The sequence below is a fragment of the Lissotriton helveticus genome, chromosome 11 (genome assembly GCF_964261635.1).
Source record: "Lissotriton helveticus chromosome 11, aLisHel1.1, whole genome shotgun sequence".
Taxonomy (NCBI): Eukaryota; Metazoa; Chordata; class Amphibia; order Caudata; family Salamandridae; genus Lissotriton; species Lissotriton helveticus.
Genome location: NC_136072.1, coordinates 596,918,131 through 596,939,320, shown reverse-complemented (window position 1 = coordinate 596,939,320; position 21,190 = coordinate 596,918,131). Strand labels below are relative to the sequence as shown.

Below are 21,190 nucleotides of genomic sequence, written 5' to 3'. Positions count from 1 at the left end.
TGTGCCTGTTAGTGGGAGATAGAGGTTTTCAGGCTGCATACACATCCAATCCTTGGCGTCTCTACAGAGTGTATTAAGTAATGGACACATGTGTGCAAAATATAATCACCATTTCATAAGAAAGTCTGTGAAGGGGTAAGTGATTGTCCAAATACTGACAGGGACAAAGGAAATGAAAATGTTGTGTTTGTTTGTAAGGAGAGAGAGAATGGGTGGGTGTAGGAGTAAAAGGGGTAACCTAAGAAAGTACACGGAGGACAGAGTGAAAGGCAATGATGAAGAGGAATGAGATGACCTGTGAGATATGCAGATGGAAGATGTCAGAAATATGTGGGGAGAAAAAGAACTTAAGTGCCTACCTGTGCGAGACCGAAGAGGATAGGTTGAGCAGGGGAGATTGGGAGGGATTGATACACTCCTAAGATCAATACCTGCTCCACAGACCTAACTGATGTTTAAGTCCCAGTCTAATATTTTCAGAATTGAAAAAATGTCAATTTATAAATAATCAGAATAAAATCATTGGTATTACTCATTTTGCTGATACTGCTGCCCAGCAATGCCAATGGTTCTGGCTTGTGTTAGTTGTATGTTCATTGCTGTGTGATATGACTGGATATAATAACAGAAAACTCACACAGGCAGCCAAATACTAGTCATTGCTTGATTTACTTGCAGGGATGTGTAAGTCAAAGTGTCACATATTTGGCAGTAAAATTACATTCATCCGCGTACTTAAACCATGGAAATGTGACACATAAGCAATCTGAAAACTTGGCAGTTTTGAACCTCTGATGATTATTTAAATCACAGCAACCATGTTGCAAAGGCCTGCTCAGTCTTCTACTGAGTATCTGGGGAGATCTCCACTCACCACGTGAAAACTCATCATAACTGCTAACATACATAATAATGAGACAAATGCCTTGTGGAATGTGTGCTGAATGGTGTCCTAAATGGCTGAAGTGCTGGACAAATAATAAAGGTATTTTACCATCTCAGGCAGTAATAAATGGTTTCTCGTCGCCGGTGGAACCTTGAGGAAATGTACAGCGTTTGACTGGAAAGGTAGCATTCATTGGCGTGTCAAAATTAAACAACAGACCAATGCCATAACACAATAGAAACAAGAACACAACAAAACATAATACAATAAAACAGTCAAAACAGAATGCGGCACATCGACCACAAAACAACAAATTGACAACACGGTTCACTAATACAGCGCAAAAGAGCAACTGCACAAAAAAAACACAAACATCACTAGCACAAGGAAATGCAACATAACAAATGTGCACATATATGCTGGCCACACATTACCCACCTCCACAAATCTGTTTTTATATCACGGTGGTAAAAGGTGTTTGCACCAGGCACTGTCTTATGTGCTACCAAGAATCTGTATTAGTGCCAGTCAGCTATGTTTTGCCATTTGCCCCAATATCTTAAATTAGCAGCTGCAGTGCTGATGTTAGGGGTTATTTACTAAGTATGTGTGCATGGCGCAAAGCAGCGCAAAGCATTGTTATCAATGTATTACCATTTAAAAAGAGTGAAGGCTCAATGCACATGGGGTGGCTCCTCCACTATGGCATGGGCGTTGCATCCCCCTGTCAGCAGCCTCAAAAGTTGGAAAATAGAACGATAGTAAAACGGGTTTATTATCATTTTATTTTTCAAGTTCTAAGGGCTGTCATGGGGGCGGGGCCAAGAGGATGAAAGTCATGGAGGGAGAGTGGTTCCACTCCTGTCAGTGCGCATGTGGGTGTGGCTAGCTGTCTAATGACGGCCAAACCAACAAGCTCACTGAGCTATCTCCAACCCAAGCTGCGTTGCTGGGTTGGAGACAGCAGCAGGCACAGGCCCCGCAGTCTCTCTGAGAGCGTACATCCAGATTGCTCAGGCCAATCCTGATGTTGCTCTCATGCACCAGGAGAGCAGCGTCAGGATTGGCCGTGGGGGAGCCTGGGAGCCTGTATGGAGAGGACCAGAAGAGCGGCAGGTAAATTGTTTTTTCTTCTTTTTTTTAATGTGTTTTCGTCATCGTTGATTCCCCCCCCCCCCCACTCTGCCATGAGACCAGCCGCTACTAGAAGGCACAGCGAAAAACTGCTCATCACTACGCAGGTGGTCACACAACAGTGAGTAAAACGCAAGAGTGCTCTCTTATTATATTGTGTTTTTCTTGGTAGGTTTTCATTATATATTAAAAACTACTGTGTATAAAACAGGTTGAAGTTTATAGCACTGGTCGCATTTAAACTTTTACAGGTATGTAAGATACAGAAACGCCGGGTTCATCTATTGCTGAGGGCTAAATAGAAAGCTACTTTTTTCAAGGCTGGTCATCCTTTATTGAAGCACGAAGACGTTTGGATTTGCTCAGAGGTTGCTCGATTCTTCTGCATGTATGGCCTTGGGGCAGCTGTGAGAACGGATATGACCATGTTTATTCTTTGCCTCGTCGAAGTCCACCAGTTTACCCTGTAAAGACATTTTCAGGCATCCAACAAAATAGGAATCCTCCGTAGCCGAGCCTGTAATAAAGGAAATATGAAAATTGATAACTTTGAGGTTGGTTTTGTGCAGATCAAGGGGGCCTGGTTGTGAAGGTTGAGGGAGAGCTCCACCCGCATTGCTGTCGTGAACATGGCACTTCTCTTGGCTTGGGACTTTCCAAGTCTTCTGTGTGCTGTGGAGTGATTTGATGTGTAGGGTCTGGTGGTGAGTTTTCCCTGTGATGGAGGGTCAGGTCACGAGCTGTGAAGTTTGCGTGTGAAGGGTCTTGTGTTTCAGTTGTGGCCTGCATGTCAGTGTCACTTCCCAAGTGTGAATCTCCCAGTGCTGCCATTATCTGCCCACTGGTACCAGTGCATATGTACATGTCAGCCTGCATTTCGGGTCCTCCATGTTTTAGTGTGGGTGTTGTGTCCATCCGGCTGTTTTAAGCGACCCTGTAGCCCAGTGTCCATATGAATCTCTCCCTGTGCCAGTGTCTTTGTCTTCCTTGCCCAGCCTCTATGTCAGCACCTCTCCTTACCACCCACCACCCCCACCCCACATCCAATTATAAGTGGAGCGAGATTCCTGTATGGAATTCTGCTCTGCTTAAATATGTTTTGTTCCAGGCTCAGGAAAAATTGAACCAATGTCGACCTGCTTTCCTGCCCCCGTCTGACCCTCTGCCATGGCATAGGGGAGTATGATCTCCTCTGCCATCTATTACCCGCCTCCCTCCCCATCCCGCCGCAGCTTCATGGAAAAGCGGATACTGAATTTTGCCCAGTAAAACTGGTTCCTCAAAGTTATTCCTCATTCAATGGGTATAAACTTAGAATTGTACGGTACTAGTGGGGTGTTACAGCACTCTACCAGTTTTTACAGTTTTGGATTTATCAATCCACCAGTGTGCGGCAGCTTGCAGTTGGACCCGTGTGTCCATATCCCCTTGTGGTAGTGTCCACGTTTCCCTGACCATTGTCCCTCTTTGTCACAGTTTCTGTCCCACGTTATGTCTCACTGAGTCAGTGACCATGCCCCGCGGTCCCAGTGTCTATGCCGCCCACTCTTAGTGTTTGTGCATCCCAGGTCCTGTGTCACCAAGCTGGTGTAGTCTTGGGCTCCTTACCTTCACTGTCCCAGTGCCGGTGTATTTACTATCCTCATGTCAGGTAATTCCCTACCCCAAGGCCAGTCACCTGCCCCATTGTGCATGCATCCTAGCTCCACTGTCCCATTATTCCTACTGCCAGTGTGGGTATCTCTCTGCCCCAATGTCTCAGTACTCCATTCCCCAGAGCATGGGCTTCCCTGTCCCAATGTACGTGCCTTCCTATTGAAGTGCCAAAGTCCCTGTGTCACTATTAATATGATGTTTATGTTTGTTTCAATATTATGATGTGTTGGTGATGTCACTGTACACATGCCCTCCTGTCCCACTATGCAGTCTTGCCCAGTGGCAGTATATTTAGAATCTCATTGTATGTGTGCCTCATCCCAGAAGTCTCAGGGTATTTCCTTTTCCTTTCTCAGTGTTTCCATGTCCCACCATGCATCTCCTTTTTCCAGTGTATATGTCTTGCTGACCCAATCTGAGTGTCCCACATGCCACTGTGATTGCCTTCCTGTCTCACTGACCTTGCTTTCCCTGTCCAAAAGCCATGTGCATCGTCCCACTTCCCAAAGTATAAACACCCATGAATGTATAAATAATTAGAAAATAAGGCACGCGTTGAAACAAATGTTTGTAATGAATCAGACAGTTTCAAAAGGTAAAATAACCAGAATTCACAAGACAAAATGCAAAAGTGGCTTGCCAGCATGAAGTGTGTGTCATGAGGACAATGGGAAATAGGTGTGCAATTATCATAGAATCCAATGGCATTGTGCAGCAATGCGGGGCAAATAGTGTGCCTTGGTTGATTGATTTATGCAGCAGGAAAATGCAAATTGTACTGCACAGTATGAAATTAAATGAATAGCACATTTACTGGCATTATTTTACTACTATGGAATTTTAATTCACATACGTACGCATAAGTATTGGATCCAAATGCTTTTGGAAATGCATAGGTTTCTTAAGAATGAAAATCTGACATTTAAAAATTGCTACTCAAATATAGAATCATCAACAAATAATGATTTTGCGTCCGATTTTTACCATGTGTATTGAGCTAAGAAGTTTAAATAATAATGCAATTTGGGTAGAACCTTTTCTTCCACCTCGGATTGAGGACCTTTTGACTAAGGTTGGGAAGTCATTATGGTTTACCAAATTAGATATGACAGTGGCTTATCATCTGATAATGCTACTCCCCGATTCAAGCAATTTTACTGCTTTTATCACCCCAAGGGGTACCTTGAAGTTTTTCAGGTTACCCTTTGGATTAGACTCTGCTGCTTTGGCTTTCCAGAGGGTGATTTCTGAGATTCTTAAGGATATTACCAAAGTGGTGGCATTTCTTACATGTTTTGGAGTTAAATCAAAACCGGGATTGGTTGATGCCATTATCTATCCCTGATACCCAAAGGTCATGAACAATTAAAATCATTCTTGTGCATGTGTGAATTTTACTCAAACGTCATCAAGGGGTTTGCAAATCTCACTGAGTTTTTAAATTCTACTTGAAAGAAATGTGTGTGTCAATGGAATGGTGAATGTAAAAGTGCTTTTGAAAGAATAAGATCTGTCATCTCACAGGCTCCTGCTTTTCAACTGGTCTTAAAGGACACAATACCTGCATCACATTTGATGGTGGTATTTATGGATGGGAAGCAGTTTTATCATAGTACGAAGGATTGGTTAAACTTACTATTGGTTTTACATCATGCACACACAATGACATAGAAAGGCGATACTCTGATTGAAAAAGAGAGGTTGGGCACTGCATGGTGCATGAAGAAGTTTAATGCTTTTTTGTGGGATAGGCTATTTATCATCAGAACCAACCATCGACCTTTAGTAGGTATTTTTTCAGGAGCTATACTAAAAAAACTGCAACTAGGTTGTCAAGATTGGCCACAAAGTTGTTAGAATATAATTTTGAGATTTAGTATATCCTGGTGGGAAGAATGTCCGGGGAGATTGCCTATGCAGATTACCCATTATTGAAGACTGCAATTTGGAGAATGATGATTTTGAGGAATATGTAATCGCAGGGTGTAAGTTCAGTGACTCTGTTTGAGCTAGAGTGGAAGAATGAGGAAATGAGATGCTTGAGGATAACTGTATGCAAGAAGTGTTCAGATCATCTATCAGTGGATTGCCTAGAGAGAGCTAATTGAAACTAGAAATACAACCGTTCTAGAAGACAGCTCACAAGGTGTCTGAGGTTGAAGGTTTGTTAGTCAGAGGTGACAAGTTAGTCCCTCCATATGGCCAACGGGGAAAAATAATTGAATCTGCCCATAGTGGGCATCTAGGGGGAACACTTACTAAACAAAACTTAGGGGCCGATTAGGATCGCGGACGGACCTGCATCCGTCCGCGACCCCGGAGGTGGAGGGAACGTCTGCAGGGGCTGCGGCGTTCCCTCCAGTGCAATTAGGATGTGACCGCCAGGGTGGCGGTCACATCCTCAATCTTTAACATTGCGGTGAGTGCGGCTTCAAGCTGCACCCGCCGCAATGTTAAAAATGCATGCACCGCATTTGCGTACACAAAGCGGCAGGCACCGCGCGGTGCCCCCTGCTTAGGTACCCCCCATGTGCACCCCCCACCCCCCCTTCACCCAGGGGGCCCGCAACGGGCCCCCGAAGTGAAGGTCCATATGCTTTTCCACAGCGGAAAAGCCGCCGCGGAAAAGCATACTATGGCTGGGGGTGTCTGATAGACACCGCCAGCTATGTTATAGCTTTTCCGCCGAGGTTGCAAGGCGACCGTGGCGGAAAAGCTGCGGACGGAAAAAAGATCCCCCAGCCATCCTAATCTGGCGGGGGGTCTTTTTTCAGTCCGCAGCGCCACCGCCGGCCCGGAGGATGCGGGAAAACCGATATCGTAATCGGCCCCAAAGTTAGGGAGGAGTACTGGTGGCCGAGGATGGACTGAGAGATAGAGATATTTATCAATGAATGTACCCAGTGCTTTCTTTCTGACAAACACTTGGTGACATGCTCACCTACCAAAACTCCTGTAGCTGCTCTCTCCAGAGTTTGGGAGTAAATTGGGTTAAAACACACGGAAGGTACAGAAGGTCTCAGAAATACAGAGGGAGAGAAAAGAAAATAGCAAATCTCTCTATTGGGACCTAATAGCTTGTTTCCTTCCCAGTGTAAGAATTGGCTTTTGTAGTTTGGTTTGCCCTGTTCCCATCATGCACTGGGACAGGAACAGACTAATTTGCATACAGCCAGGTTTTGAAACTGGGATGGTGCAATGAGCTAAAAAACGGTGTTGGATCTAGCCCTGATCTTTTGACTGGGTGAGAGTATTCTGCTTAATTCAGAGACTCTGTCCCTCACCACCCCTTGTTGTAAATATTTTTGTCCACCCTAAGCGTGGAAGGGTATACTCAGACATGAGTCCCTTGCTCATTGCACCATCAGGATTCAAGCAAGCCGGGCCGAAGACGGCTGTAATGCCAGAAACCGGTCCCCGGAAGCTTGTTTCCTTCCCAGTGTAAGAATTGGCTTTTGTAGTTTGGTTTGCCCTGTTCCCATCATGCACTGGGACAGGAACAGACTAATTTGCATACAGCCAGGTTCTGAAACTGGGATGGTGCAATGAGCTAAAAAACGGTGTTGGATCTAGCCCTGATCTTTTGACTGGGTGAGAGTATTCTGCTTAATTCAGAGACTCTGTCCCTCACCACCCCTTGTTGTAAACATATAGTAGATACAGCGGGGCATGCGCTTTGCTCGCGCTGCCGCTGAATCGCAACACGTTCACATACAGCATGCCCCACACCCTCTGCACTTGCATGCGCACCCACCCCCGTCCCAGTCTCTTTATTTATTTACTCTTGCTCTCTTGTTCAGCCTGGCCAGGTTGTGCATAATAAACATAAACCCCAGCTCGTATGTTGCACCTCCACTCACTCCCGGTGTCTCCTGCTTCTCCCAACACTGCATTGCATGTGCAGCGTTGTGATTGGTCTTAGCGCCGTGGATCGGTGCTCAGATGGGACTGGGGGCCTGGGCATGTTCCTCATCCGGCTGTGTAATACAGCCTCATGGGGAATATGCAAAGTGCGCATGACTGCCTGGCGGGGCCAAGCAGTCATCATGCCCACTTTAGAGTGTGCAACACACTCCTCCCCCTGTTCTGCAGCCGGCACAGCCCTGCCCTCCCACACCTCTACAGCACCAGAGAATAGTAAAAAATAAAATGATAATAACACTGTTATTGTCATTCTATTTTTATTAGGGGTTAGGCTACTCCACCTTAGCGATGGAGCCGTCTCTGGCCACTCTCAAGCTAGGTATGCCGATAACCAAAATGCTGGTTTAATTCTGGATTTGAAAGAAATTGCAAAATTCATTTATAGGTGAGGTGATGCACGAACCAATTTGTGTTGAGCAACAGTTTCCATTTCATTCTTTCACAGTACTAACTTACAGAAAGTGAGAAACAGATGCCTGGAAACCAGCTCAGCAATACCTGTCTATTTGTTTATTGCTATGTTTGGGTCATAGTAAAGCGTCTCTAATGCTCCACCCTTTCTTGTACTCCTTGCTTCTTTTAACCAGGCGTAACTGATTGTTGGGAGAGCACGATGAAGAATTAATCCTGGGTCTACGTGATATTACCACACCCGGGGGCCCATTAGGATGGCGGGTGGATTGCCCCCGCCAGGCTGGCAGTAGCCCCCGCCACATTAGGATGGCTGGGGGGTCAGCGGCGGGCGGAAAGACCGTCCGCCACTTTTCCGCCTTGGTCGTCTTGTGACCGGGGCGGAAAAGGTTTAATATGGTGGCGGTGTCTGTTTGACACCGCCAGCCATGTTAGTATGGGCCCAATCAGATGCCTTTCGGTGGCGGCAATGCCGCCACGAAAAGGCAGGCGGTCTTCTCTTTGGGGGCCCCCTGCGGGCCCCCGGAGTGAATGCGAGGTTGGGGGTGCACACGGGGGGTACCTGTGGTACCCCCCAGCATTTGCATACACGAAGCGGCAGGCACCGCGCGGTGCCTGCCGCTTTGTGTATTCAAATGCATACATGCATTTTTAGCATTGTGGCGGGCGGTGCTGAGAGCACCGCCCACCACAATGTTAAAAATAAGGGATGCGCCGCCACTGTGGCGGGCACATCCTAATCCCCCCACGGGACCCCCGCCCTTATGGTGGGCGGTCCCAATCCCCGTGAGGATGGCGGGCGGGCAAAGCATTTTTTGTATTCAGGGAATCAAGCACTGACCGTTTAAGTCTGCTTTGTGAGTAAGCAGTTGTGATCGGGCACTGGCTGTGAAATATGAAAACTCCAATATATTTTTATAAAAACTTATTGCGGTGTACCCACTTTCATAGCCATCTACTGTGCAATGTTCTGCCTTAAGTTTCTAAATGTTTGGGTAAAATACTTCGTACATTAAGCACCATAGTTCTAAAACAAATTTGCCCATTGAAAATCACCAATATAAATGATACATATTCATATTTATTCTCTGTCAAGCTGTAAGCGTGTCAAAGCCTCTTCAGGGGAGTTAGTGCCATTTACATTACAATGCAATATAATGTAAATCGTTCAACGCATGTCATGTAGCCTCTTCAAAATTCACAAAAAGGTTTGACCATGCAGAGGCGTTTCACCTTAGTGCATAAGAATGATTATTTGCTGCGCTCTCTTGCAAACATTTCTCAGGTGGGAAGCCCCCGAACTTTCCTTATGTCAGTTAGGCTCACTTGCTTTGTCAAACTCGCCCCTAACTTGAATGCCTTACCACTTTGAAAAGTCACCAGCCGCCACAGAAGATGTCCATGGACCCTCTTGGCAAATTTCAAGGTGTTGGACTTAGCCCTTGTTTCACGGTCATCCCTAAACTTTTTGCCTTTCTCCTACTCTATTTTCTAAAATGGTGTTGGTGGTTGTAGTACTCTGGGCACCTTAGCACTGTTGTTCAGTGTAAAGTGTGTGTGCTCTCTGTGTTAAATATGGTAAGATTGGTCTACACCTGTTTGGCCTATTTAATTTACCTGTCAGTCCCTTGTAAAGTTGTATCTCATATACCCAGGGCTGGTAAATTAAATGCTACTGGTGGGCTTGCAGCGCTGATTGAGCCACCCACCATAGTAGCTTTTCAAACCTATCCCAGACCTCTGCCATTGCAGGGCCTGTGTGCGCAGTGTTACTGCCGCTGTGACGTGGCACCTAAAGTGTGTGCCATGTCTGTGACCCCTCTTTTACTACATGTCAGTCACCCTTAAGGCAGGCCCTAGCTAGCCCTATGGGCAGGGTGTATTGTAGGTAAAAGGTTGGACATGTACCTTAAGTGTGTGACATGTCCTGGCAGTGACAAACAGCCATTTTGGCTTCTCATTACTGTGAGGCTGCCCTCCCATAGGAATGCGTTGGAGATTCCCTGATAAGTGTTTCAGTGGCAATTCCTGATATGAGAGGAGCAGCGTGGTCAAGTTTGGTATGTTTGGCATAGTAATAATAAATGCTATGCAATGGCGTGCACAAATTTATTATAACTATTTTACAAATGCCACTTTTAGAAGTGAGCATTTCTGTGTGCTATGTGTCTGCTGCCTGATGTGGATTGCATGTCTGGCTTTGGAGTGACAGGGGCTGGTGAGGTGTGTGTGGCTCCACGGAGGGCAGGGTGAGTCAGCGCTAGGCTGTATAGGGCATCTACATTTGGAGTAGTGGGAGGAGTAGTCCCCTGACCCTGAATGGGATTATGCCTGCCTGGGTGAATGCTGGCTCCGCCCCCCATGTGGTGTGTCTGATGACTAGTTCTAGTTCTTTAGCTTTATTCGATTTTTTTGTTTAAAATCATAAAAGCATACATTTAAAAACACTCATGACAAGAATTACATACAAATACACAAAATAGAAGGAAGATAAAACATTAGTCCATGTTGCATAAATAAGTTCCTTTGTTTCATAGTAGAATTCATGTTTTTCCATACCCATGGCCAATGAACATTGTGACCGGATAGTTCAAGGTGGAAAAGTCATGGCCACACAGTGTACGCGTATTTCTGCCCTTCGGGTAAACTGACTCTGCCCTTAATTTTAGTCTAGGCGTAAATGCCCTGCTTGGGTAGAAGTCTTGTAGGTCCCAGATGGATATAGGGCCAACACCATCACGGGGGTACAAAGTTCGCAGGTAAGGAACGACTGAGCTGCTTTTAAATTTTATTAGAACGAGGTCCCCATCAATATCTTTCTGTAGGGGGCCTAGCCAGCCCACCCTTCTAACTGACTTGATAGTACCATCTAGACCAAGGGGCAAAGGCCTGTTTTTAGTTAGCCAATATATGACTTTGTTAAGTAAGTCTTGTTCCCGCTCAGTTTTTCCATGTTTGATTTCGGGAACTCCTGCAAGAACACACACAAAGGGTGCAGCCTCCGGGGGTAGCTGTATGTGAGTAGTATTCTTATTAGGCTCTACTTTTGAAACAGTATATTGAAAAGGACCCGGTTTATGATTAGCTTTAGGTACATCGGGGAGTGAAGGGATAGGGACTAGGGGACAAGTTTGAATGTTACTTTTGGTACCAAGTGAGCTTGGACAAATTGATGTTAAAGAAATTTCAGTGCGGGTTTGGCTGGCCTTTAAACATTTCTCTATTCCCAACAGCCTATCCTCTAGGGTGGTAATTTTAACAATCAGTGGAGAGATGAGTGAGCCGACCATTTGTTCAATCTGAGCCAGAAAGTTCGAATTGAGGGAGGTTATCCATTGGTCTATTTTTTCTTCCGATTTTTGGGGGGGGTTAGTTGCAGTCAGTGGGGAGCTAAAACATAATTTTTGCTGTTTTGATTTATTCCCTATGTGCTTATCCCCATCCCACTTCCTTTTACTAGACAAGGACTGCGAAGAGACTGTGTTTGGTGTATTAACATTTTTGGGTTGGGCCCGGGGGCTGGCGATTGGGGTAGACATACTGGTTTGTTCAACGAGGCAAGGGGAGGAACTTTTAATTTCATTTCTGGGTTCCACGGTGGCATACCTTGTTTTGCAGAGGGAATTTAGTTCATCCAGGAGCGAGAGGTGTTGCGTTATGCCATTGTTTGGGTCAATCGATTGGTTAATAGATGTACTAGTCTTGGCAGTTTCAATCAAATTGACGGTGGACGAAGATGGCCTGCTTGGAACTTGTGTCCCTGGATGCAAGCCTCTATGGCTGATAGATTTATTGGTCACCCCCTTGTGTGTCATGATGGGGTTTGCGATTGTTAGGCTATCACAAGGTTATGACAAGGTCTCAAGAAAGTCTGAGGATATTAGAATGTTCTCAGCTAAAGTTCAGTTTGTAATCCCTTGCCTAAATGCCAAAAAGGACATAAAGTTATTACCTTAGCAGTGAAATGGAGTCAGGGGGAGTGGCCCCGTCCCGTTCTCCTTGTGCCTCTGAGGGCCACAGAGGGCCCGCCCTTTGCCCGGGCTTAGCCCACGCGCGAGCCCGCTACGCGAGGGCTGTCCTTCTTTTTCTATCCCCTCCGAGGGCGGAAGTAGCAGCAGAGGAGTCTGGGGGATGTAGTTTCCCCACCCCACGGCAGCCACTATCCTGTAGTTCTGCGGCGGCGGGGGAGAAGCATCAAGGATTCCCAAATGTCCTGTGGGCAGCAGTGAGCAGGTAGGGGTGATTCTCCCCCCAAAACGAGTCTTCTACCGCCCACAACGAGTGTTCAAAGGAGCGCCCACTCCACCAGGGCTGTCCTTCTTTTTCTATCCCCTCCGGGGGCGAAAGTAGCAGCAGAGGAGTCTGGGGGATGTAGTTTCCCCACCCCACGGCAGCCACTATCCTGTAGTTCTGCGGCGGCGGGGGAGAAGCATCAAGGATTCCCAAATGTCCTGTGGGCAGCAGTGAGCAGGTAGGGGTGATTCTCCCCCCAAAACGAGTCTTCTACCCCCCACAACGAGTGTTCAAAGGAGCGCCCTGATGACAGAGCCCCAACCTGACAAAGGAGGGTGGGGGGCCTGTAAGCAAAGAGCTCCACACCCCCCACAACCAGTTGCAACTGGTTTCCCCAGATCTTGTGCCGGGGCAGAACAAAGAGAATATTGATATAAATATAGGGGCTGTGACTTCATGAAAGTGTGCTGTTCCTGTGCTGAGGGGACCTGCTGCTGCTGCTGGGCTCCAAGAGGAACTGCCACAAGGGACTGCCTTCCTGCTGGAGGGCCCTGTGTGCTGGCCTGCCTGGGCCCAGCCTTACCCCTTGACCTTTAAGGACTTTAGCGCCTCGTGAGCTCTATCTTTTGAGTGCCAAGGAAAGAGAGGAGCGGGTGTGCTCTGCAGCGCGGGCTGCAAGAGCGTCCGGAGGGAATCCCAGCGTGGGTATTCCCCTGCACAGCGTGGGGAGCGGGTGACCACCACGCTTTTGGCTGTTTATTGAGCAGGAGCCCACCCCGCAATTGCAGCTGCATCGGAAACTATATCCTTGGTGGGAGCCCACCCCGCATTGTGATGTGCCTTCAATAGCGGGAGCCCACCCCACTTTGGCTGTTTAGTGAGCGGGAGCCCAACTCGCATTGTGATGCACCCTTAATAGCGGGAGCCCACCTCACTTTTGGTTTTACCTACGGCCAGGTGCTCACCTCCCACTAAGAAGCCACAGAGAACAGGGGCCGCTGCCAGGGCGACCCGGAAGTCAGGCACAACTGCCTGGTTGTGGGCGGAGCTAAGCGGCCGGCCAATTGCAGCACGGCCAAAGAGGAAGCCGGTGTCCGACTGAGCGGGGCTCCCGTGAGCTGGGGAGAACCCGCGGTGACGGACAAGAAGAGCCGAGGGTGGGGCCCCCATGTGCCGTTGGAGGCCCGTGCCATGCCGAGGACTGGCGTGCAAGAGGAAGAGGCGGAGGGGACGTCACCAGAGAGACTGAGCTCCATGTCCCGTCCCGCCGTGCCCTGCCAGGAGGAGTCCACCAGAGAGCCCGGTGAGTGGGACTCACACTGTGCATTGCTGATCCTTCCCGAGGCACATTGCCGGTGCTTGGAGCAGTGTTGGTGCACCACGAGAGCACCAGGAGGAGTCCCCGAGGGGGCTCCCAAGACACAGTGGTGGTGGAGCTAATTTGCATAGCTGCCGCGCCGGACAGAGGGCAGCTGCAATGTTGGGGGCCATTGGTGTTGTAGAGTCTCAGTGGGGCCCCGGAGACACAGTTAGTGACAGTTTTTCTTTGGGGGCATTTTATTTCTTGAAGTAAAGGAGTGAGATACACTCCTCTGCCCCAGCGCCTTGCGCACTTTGCTTCACTGCATTTGCAGCTACGCCCTGACACTTGGGACATAGGGCATTTGAGCCCCATGGGAAGGCCGATTGGCCTGGGTTTTTTTTCAGGGTGTTATGCGCCATGATTAGTGCATAAGGTGTTTTATGAGTAATGTGATTTGTGCATACTGTGCTTTAGGCCCAATGTGCTGCCTCACGAATATGCTTATGATTTTAATGCCTAATCTAAAGTGATTTTATGCATAATGTATTTATGCACTATGATCTGCACATAATGTGTTTATGCTTGTGAGGACTATTGTCTAAGGTGTTTTATGCTTAGGAGGGTTGGGCCTAATGTGTTTTTATGACTACTGTGATGCAGACATAGTGCATTCATGATGCTAGATATAATGCTGAGGTCATTATTATACCAGTAGTTACTGGGTGTGTTTTATATCTACTACCTGCATTCTGATGGTTCTGACCGTGGCCCGATTGGCCTGGTCCTGTATATAATCCCCTGTGAATATTGCCTAGTGCCAGTTGGCACAGTGTAAATGTGTGATTATGTTTCTAGTAGTAGAAGTGATGCCCGATATTATGAGGTGGAGGGTACACTTTCCATAGATGAACTTTCCTAGATAAGAATATTTCACTTTCTTCCTGCCAATCAGATTTACAAAAAGTGTGTTGAAATATTAAACATTCTTATGCTCTGCAGAAAAAAATATGACCAATTTAATGCTTATTGGCTATAAAGACTGTGACTTACTCTTGCAGTATTCCTGGCTTACTACTTAATTCCAGGAGTAAATGTATTGTAAGCTAGAAGTACTTTCTGCTTTCACATGGAATTCATGAGTAAGTCTGGAGTACTGCAAGAGTCAGTCATTAATATTCACAGTAAAATCTTTGTGCATCGGACCTTGGTAGTAAGCAAGAGGTACCTCTAAATTACTCCTGGAACTCAGGAGTAAGTCACAAGTACAACAAGAATGAAAGCAAAACCTTTATGAATTGGGCCTAAGGTGTGGTACAACTGAATTTGTCTTACAAGGACTAGTATTCAGCTCCATAGCTTAATTAGTTAAGACCTGCATTCTGTCTAACAAGTGATTGATAGCTACTCATCCAGAAATCTACACAGTAAGCTCATTTTACAGATCCACATATGCCATTATAATTATTTTTTTCTGGAGTCTAAGCTACTAGAAATGGGTTATCACTCGAAATCACATGTGCTTTCAACCATAGTCTAACTAGGAACTAAAACAACACAAGACACATATGATCTATTTTAGTGGTCAAGTTGCTGAATGTAAAGCCGGGAAACCTGAAATTTAACTCTCAATTTCAGACCTGGCCAATTTGGGTGATCATTCTACCGTTATAGAGCAGTATGCACCTGGGCACGCAGTGAGCCACCGCTTGCCTGTTTCTCTGCCTGGACTAGTTCTTGGGCTAGCTTAGTCTAGTTCTGTCTGGTTCCAGCTTTTACCTGCATGTTGCTTGCTGCCTACACCGCAGCTGCTTGGTTCCCACACTCCCTGCCAATTCCAAGCCCCGCCCACCCTAGGACCTACTTTTTTTTTTTATCTGTTTATTAGCATAGTAAGTAGAGCAGTTACATATATATTGGAGCGCAATTGTAATCAGGATGGTACATGCATGTGCTTGCTCAAAACATATAAGTACATAGAATCACCAATTTTTCGTTATGTCGTCCGGAACCATATTAACTGAACAATCCCACGTCGTTCCCGAACCCTCCCTCCACCCTCAAGAATCCCTCCCAGCACTCTCTCATTGTGCGTATAATCATAGTATTTACGTCTGGGTCACCCGTGACATTTTGACATGTAACCTTGTCTATACACACAGGTAGGCTGAGGTAAAATAGTCGATGGTCCGGGATTCCCCGTACCCCATCATCACAGTGCACCTTAGTCTGTGGAGGTTTGTGAAAGGACTAGGTCTGAACGTTCATCCCATATGTGGTGAGTCGTGTGTATCCTCATCATCCCAGTCATCCCCCGTTTCAAACGCTCCCAAAGTGGTAAACCAATCTAGGGAGATCTGTGTTTTCCGGAGACCTCTGCGTTCCTCTCGCTGTAGTGCCTCGCCTTCTGCTTTGCCCCACCGTATCACCTCTGCTTTCCATAGTTCAGGGTTGGGAGGTGTGGATGACTTCCACCTCATCGTGATTGCTCGCTTCACTATTATTAGGGCCATGTCTGTAAAACGTGTTGCCACGGTTCTAGTGCGTGTTGGCGGTCCTAGCCCTAACAGAGTATGTTCTGGTATAGGTGATTGGGACAGGGCACCAGCCCTCTCAAGCGAGTCATGGACAGTGGTCCAATAATATCCCAGTTTAGGGCAGTGCCAGAGCATGTGTAGTAGCGATGCGTCATCAGCGTCACATCGGGGACAGTTGCCATCAGCTTCAGGGAACATCATATGTATGCGATGTGGGGTCAGGTAGGCTCTATGTAGCAACATCAATTGAATAAACTTAAACTTGGGGTTTCTAGCTACCTTCCTGGGAAACTGAAGGATACGCTCCCACTCTTTGTCTCTCAGGGGTCTGCCGATATCTCTCTCCCACGCAGCCCGGAGTGGTGACAGTGTGATAGCCCTCCCCTGTTTGATGCTAGAAGTGAGCCATTTGGTCAGATGGCCGCCCGTGCCCATGAGGTAGTGCATTGCTACGAGGGGGTTTGTAACAGGCTCTTGTCCCTCAGGTGACCACTTGTGTGCGATATAATGGCGAAGGCCTGCGTGTAAGAGGAATGAGCCCCTAGGAACGCCATGCCCGGCCCTAAAGTCTTCGAAGGATAATAGGTGCCCCTCACCAAACAGGTCACCCACATGCGACACCCCTGCGTCGTGCCAGGGCACCAGTTTGTTCATCGTGAGTGTTCCCGAGCCCAGAGAGATACCCAAGAGCGGGATCGTGGGGGAATAAGATGTCTTGGGGGACGTGTACCTTAATGCCTTCCGCCAGTACGTCACTGCCAACCGGAGGAGTGGTGGGGTGTCTCTCGGTAGATCCGGACTGGGTAAAAGTAATGCGTGTACCCTCCCTTTTGCATGTTCATCCTCCGATACATTGATCTCGTGAAGATTGCGTCCTGCCACCCAGTAGGCCAGCCATTGCAGTTGGCACGCATAGTTATAAGCCCTAAAGTCCGGTAGGCCCATACCACCGGAGTCGGAGGGGAGTTGTAGTTTAGCGAGGCCTATGCGTCTGCGCCCGTGTCCCCATACAAGTTCCGTGAGTAGTGTGTCAAGAGTATTAAATGTCGCTGCTGGGATCAGGAACGGCAGATTGGTGAAGTGGTAAATGAGACGGGGAAGCATCACCATCTTAGAGATCGCCACTCTGCCGGCTATTGAGAGGGGCAGTGTGAGCCAGAACTGAATCTGTGTCTTCAGTGCTCTAATGGCCCTCCCAAGGTTGCCGTCTATCATCATGTCTGCCTCCCTGTAGATGTGTATCCCCAGGTATCGGAAGGTGGTATCCGCCATCTGGAATACGTGGGGGTGAAGGGTAGAGGAGTAGATAAGCCCGTGGTCACAAAGGCGAAGCCATAGGACTTAGATTCGCTGATGGTGAGGCCAGAGATTGCCCTGAAGTCCTCAAATATTCGGGGTATAGGGCTCAAGTCGCCCCGTAAATCCCGGAGATATAGTATGATGTCATCTGCGTAAGCGGACACAATGTGCGCCGTCCCGTGCCTCTGAACACCACAGTGGGGGGCCAGTGTCCTGAGCTTACAGAGCAGTGGTTCGAGGGCGAGGATAAATAGGAGAGGGGAGAGCGGGCAACCCTGTCGGGTGCCCCTCGCTATAGCTATGGGTCCTGAGATGTGGCTGGAGGTACGCACTCTAGCCGTGGGGAGGGTGTAAAGTAATCTGACCCAGGCAATGAATTCGGGTGGTATCCCGAACTTTACCAGTGTGGCAAACATATAGTCCCATCTAAGGGAATCGAACGCCTGCTTCAGATCCAGAGAAATGCAGCCCTCCGAGCTCGTGCCCACTTGGTTGCCGAGCATCAGCTGGGCCAAGCGCCTGAGATTCATGGCCGTATTGCGGCCCGGTACAAAACCACATTGGTCCGGATGGATCAGTTGTGGTATGAACTGCACGAGTCTCGACGCCAGCACTTTGCTCAAGATCTTGGAGTCAGTATTAAGGAGGGACAGGGGTCTGTAATCGGCCAGCTGTAGCCCGTCTTTGCCAGGCTTTAAGAGGGATGTGATCAACGCTTGCATGGAAGATTGTGGCAGGGAGGCTGTCCGTAGAGCTTCCAAATAAACAGAGTGTAACCGTGGGGCCAGGAGATCAAGGAAAGTTGCATAGATTTCGGCCGGTAGGCCATCCGTTCCGGGAGCCTTGCTCTTCGGGAGAGCTCGTATTGCTTGCCTAATTTCCACTACTGAAATGGTGCGCTTCAGGTCCTTGCATTGCCTGTCGGTGAGTTGGGGGAGGTCGAGGTCCCTCAGGAAGGCCTCGAACGCAGTCTCTGACAGGGGCTGGGGGGGGCTGTACATCGTGGTGTAATAGTCCTTGAACGCCGTATTAATCCCTACTTGGGTGGAAGTCGGGCTGCCTGTCTGGTCCAGTATTTCCAGGATCGGACGGCAAACTGGGGAATCACGTAGGAGGCGGGCTAGTAGGGGACCGGCCCTATATGCTTGTGTATGCTGTCTATTCGTGTATTCTCTGTAGTCTAGGAGCCGCAGGTCTTCCAGTAGCTCTGCATGTCTAATGTGGGCCTCCCGCAGTGGCGTGAAAGGTGCATTTGTGCCCGCTGCCTCACTCTCCAGGGGTGCCAGCGAGCCCTCCACTTCTTTCAATTGCCTGATCACCTCCCGCTTCATGCCCACTCGGGTGGTCATCGCTGCCCCCCCTGAGACAGACTTTGAAAGCGTCCCATTCTATCTGGCGGGTGCTGGCTGTGTTCACATTTGTGGAGAAGTAGGTTTCTATAGTATCGGAAAGGGACGACCGGAAGACTGAGTCTTCAAGGAGATCCGGAGACAGTCTCCAGGTCGGGATGGGGGCCACTGCCAAGTGAGCTCAACGGGGGTTGTGATCGGATAGAGTTTTCCCCATGTGTTGTGTCTGCACAATGGAGTCTGTGAGGGAGCGGGAGCAGAAGACATGGTCGATCCTGGTGTGGAGCTGGTGGGGTGGGGAGAAAAAGGTATATTCTCTCTCCTGTGAGTGCGCGCTGCGCCATGCGTCTGCCAAATCCCAACCCTCGGCCCACCGTGTTAGAGCGTCTGCCTGTTTCCTGCTCTCAGTAGCCTGCAAGGGGGGGTGTGACCTATCCAGTGTAACATCGAGCACAGCATTAAAATCTCCCCCAATAATCCATCGGTGATCAGCCCAACCCGCAAGTACCCCATTCATAGTTGACAAAAACTCTGCTTGACCTGTGTTCGGTGAGTACACACAACCAAATACAATGGCATCCCCGTCCAACAGTCCCCGCACAAACACATAACGTCCTTCCGGGTCAATTCTCTGTTCCAGCATCTGGAAAGGGACAGAGTTGCGGAGCCAAATCGCCGCCCCCCTGGAGAACGCGGAATAGGAGGTAGCAAAGAGCTGCCCTCTCCATTTCTTGCGTAGCTTAATGTTTTCAGCATTGTTCAAATGTGTCTCCTGTAGGCAAGCAATCTGTGTCCCCCTGCGGTTGAGTTGAGCCAAAATTCTATGGCGTTTGTGTACCGATCCCATGCCCCGCACATTCCAGGTGCACAATTGGTAAACATTAAGAGGCCCCATAACCATTCGTGTGATGTGGTAGAGTGAAACACCTGGGTGACCAAGTCAGTTCCGTGCTGCTACAAGGTGAGAGTGTCTTGCGAACATGTAACCCCTTAACAATAAGGACCCCAAGCCAACGGGCTCAGGAGCCAAACCAAGGTGCCCAACGTGAGCACAAGTCAGTTAGGTTCATGTGCATACTGGGGGTAGTAGGCCTCTGATAACTGTCACTTAACGGCCTGCATGGGCATGGTAGCCCTCGAAAGAGTGGTCCCGTATGCAACCCATTATACCTGAAGAAGAGGATCAGTTATACGTTACCACCTGGAAGGGATCAATCGTGTTGTCACTCAGAACTACGCTGCCATCTGGGCCGTGATCTTTGGGAATAGTTGCAGGCTGTCTGCTGATCCAGATACCTCAGTGCGGGTGTCGGTGGTAACGGTGATTCTGTCTCCGGTCGCTCCCGCGTCGTGAGCGGCCAGCGCCTCCTCCGTTAGCCGTATCTGCGGTGTCAAATGATCCGCCGCCTGACCTCTGGAAGGTTGCGTTTTCGTCGGTGCACCCTGTGAAGGGTGGTGTCCGGGGTCGGAAGCGTCGCTCCATCTGTCCGGTGGGCCCCTGCGACTACCGCTGCGACGATCTGCGAGTGGGTCTTGAGAGTTCGGTGGGGTCAGCGTGATCTCCATCCAGTCTTCCGCCTCCTCCGGCGAATCGAAGAAGTGAGATTTGTTGTCATGCAGTATCTTGAGCCTTGCGGGGAACAGAAGCGCATATTTCATATTTCTGTCTCTCAATTTGCGCTTCACACCCATGAAGGTGGACCTGGCACGTTGCACTGTGGGCGTGAAATCAGGGTATACTGATATGTTCTTATCCTCGAAGCGTATCGGTGCCTTCTCCCTAGCCGCTCTTAGAACAGTGTCTCGATCTCTATAGTGGAGAAGGCGTGCAATTAAGGGGCGAGGAGGCGCCCCCGGTTGAGGAGGTCGCGACGGCATCCTGTGTGCCCGTTCCACACTGTATAGGGCAGTAAGATCCTCTTGGCCCACCAGTTTTCGCAGCCAATCCTCCACGAACTGGGTGGGATTCCTCCCCTCGCTTCTCTCCGGAATGCCCAGAATGCGGACGTTATTGCGGCGGGCACGCCCTTCCGTATCGTCCACCCTGTCCCAAAGGTGTCTGAGCTGTTTCTCCATGTTCTCCAATGTCGTGGAATGCTCAGTCTGTTGTGGTATGAGGTCGCTCAGCGCTATCTTCTGTTCGGAGACCCGCTCCGCCAATTTGTTATGGTCAGCCCGCAGTAGGGATAAGCCAGTTGCCATACTATCTATACTCGATTCCAGTGCTTCGCGCGTCGCGCGTATTTCGTTCAGGATAAGGTCCAACTTGGCGTCCTGGGAACCCTTTCCAGTCAGCGGGATGATGTCCGCGTTTGAAGAGGCAAGCGGGTCCTCGGAGCCCGTGGACTGCATGTCCGTCGGAGCGCCCTGGTCCTGTGTTCTGCCTCTGTGTTTGCCCATTGACCTCGTGAGCAGGGTGGCGCCGATGTAGCTGCAGCCGTCAGCCGCAACCCCTGTAAGT

General features: G+C 48.7%; 1 protein-coding gene across 1 annotated transcript in view; it reads right to left on the bottom strand.

Moving 5' to 3' along the window:
- Positions 1–2,172: 2,172 nt before the first annotated feature.
- The window catches only part of LOC144791665 (growth arrest-specific protein 6-like), a 208,030-nt gene continuing 189,012 nt past the window's right edge, over positions 2,173–21,190 (bottom strand). Inside the window, exon 8 of the mRNA XM_078666398.1 lies at positions 2,173–2,537. Coding sequence (XP_078522524.1) covers positions 2,383–2,537 — 155 coding nt within the window. The 3' untranslated portion in view covers positions 2,173–2,382. The remainder of the gene's footprint in view (positions 2,538–21,190) is intronic.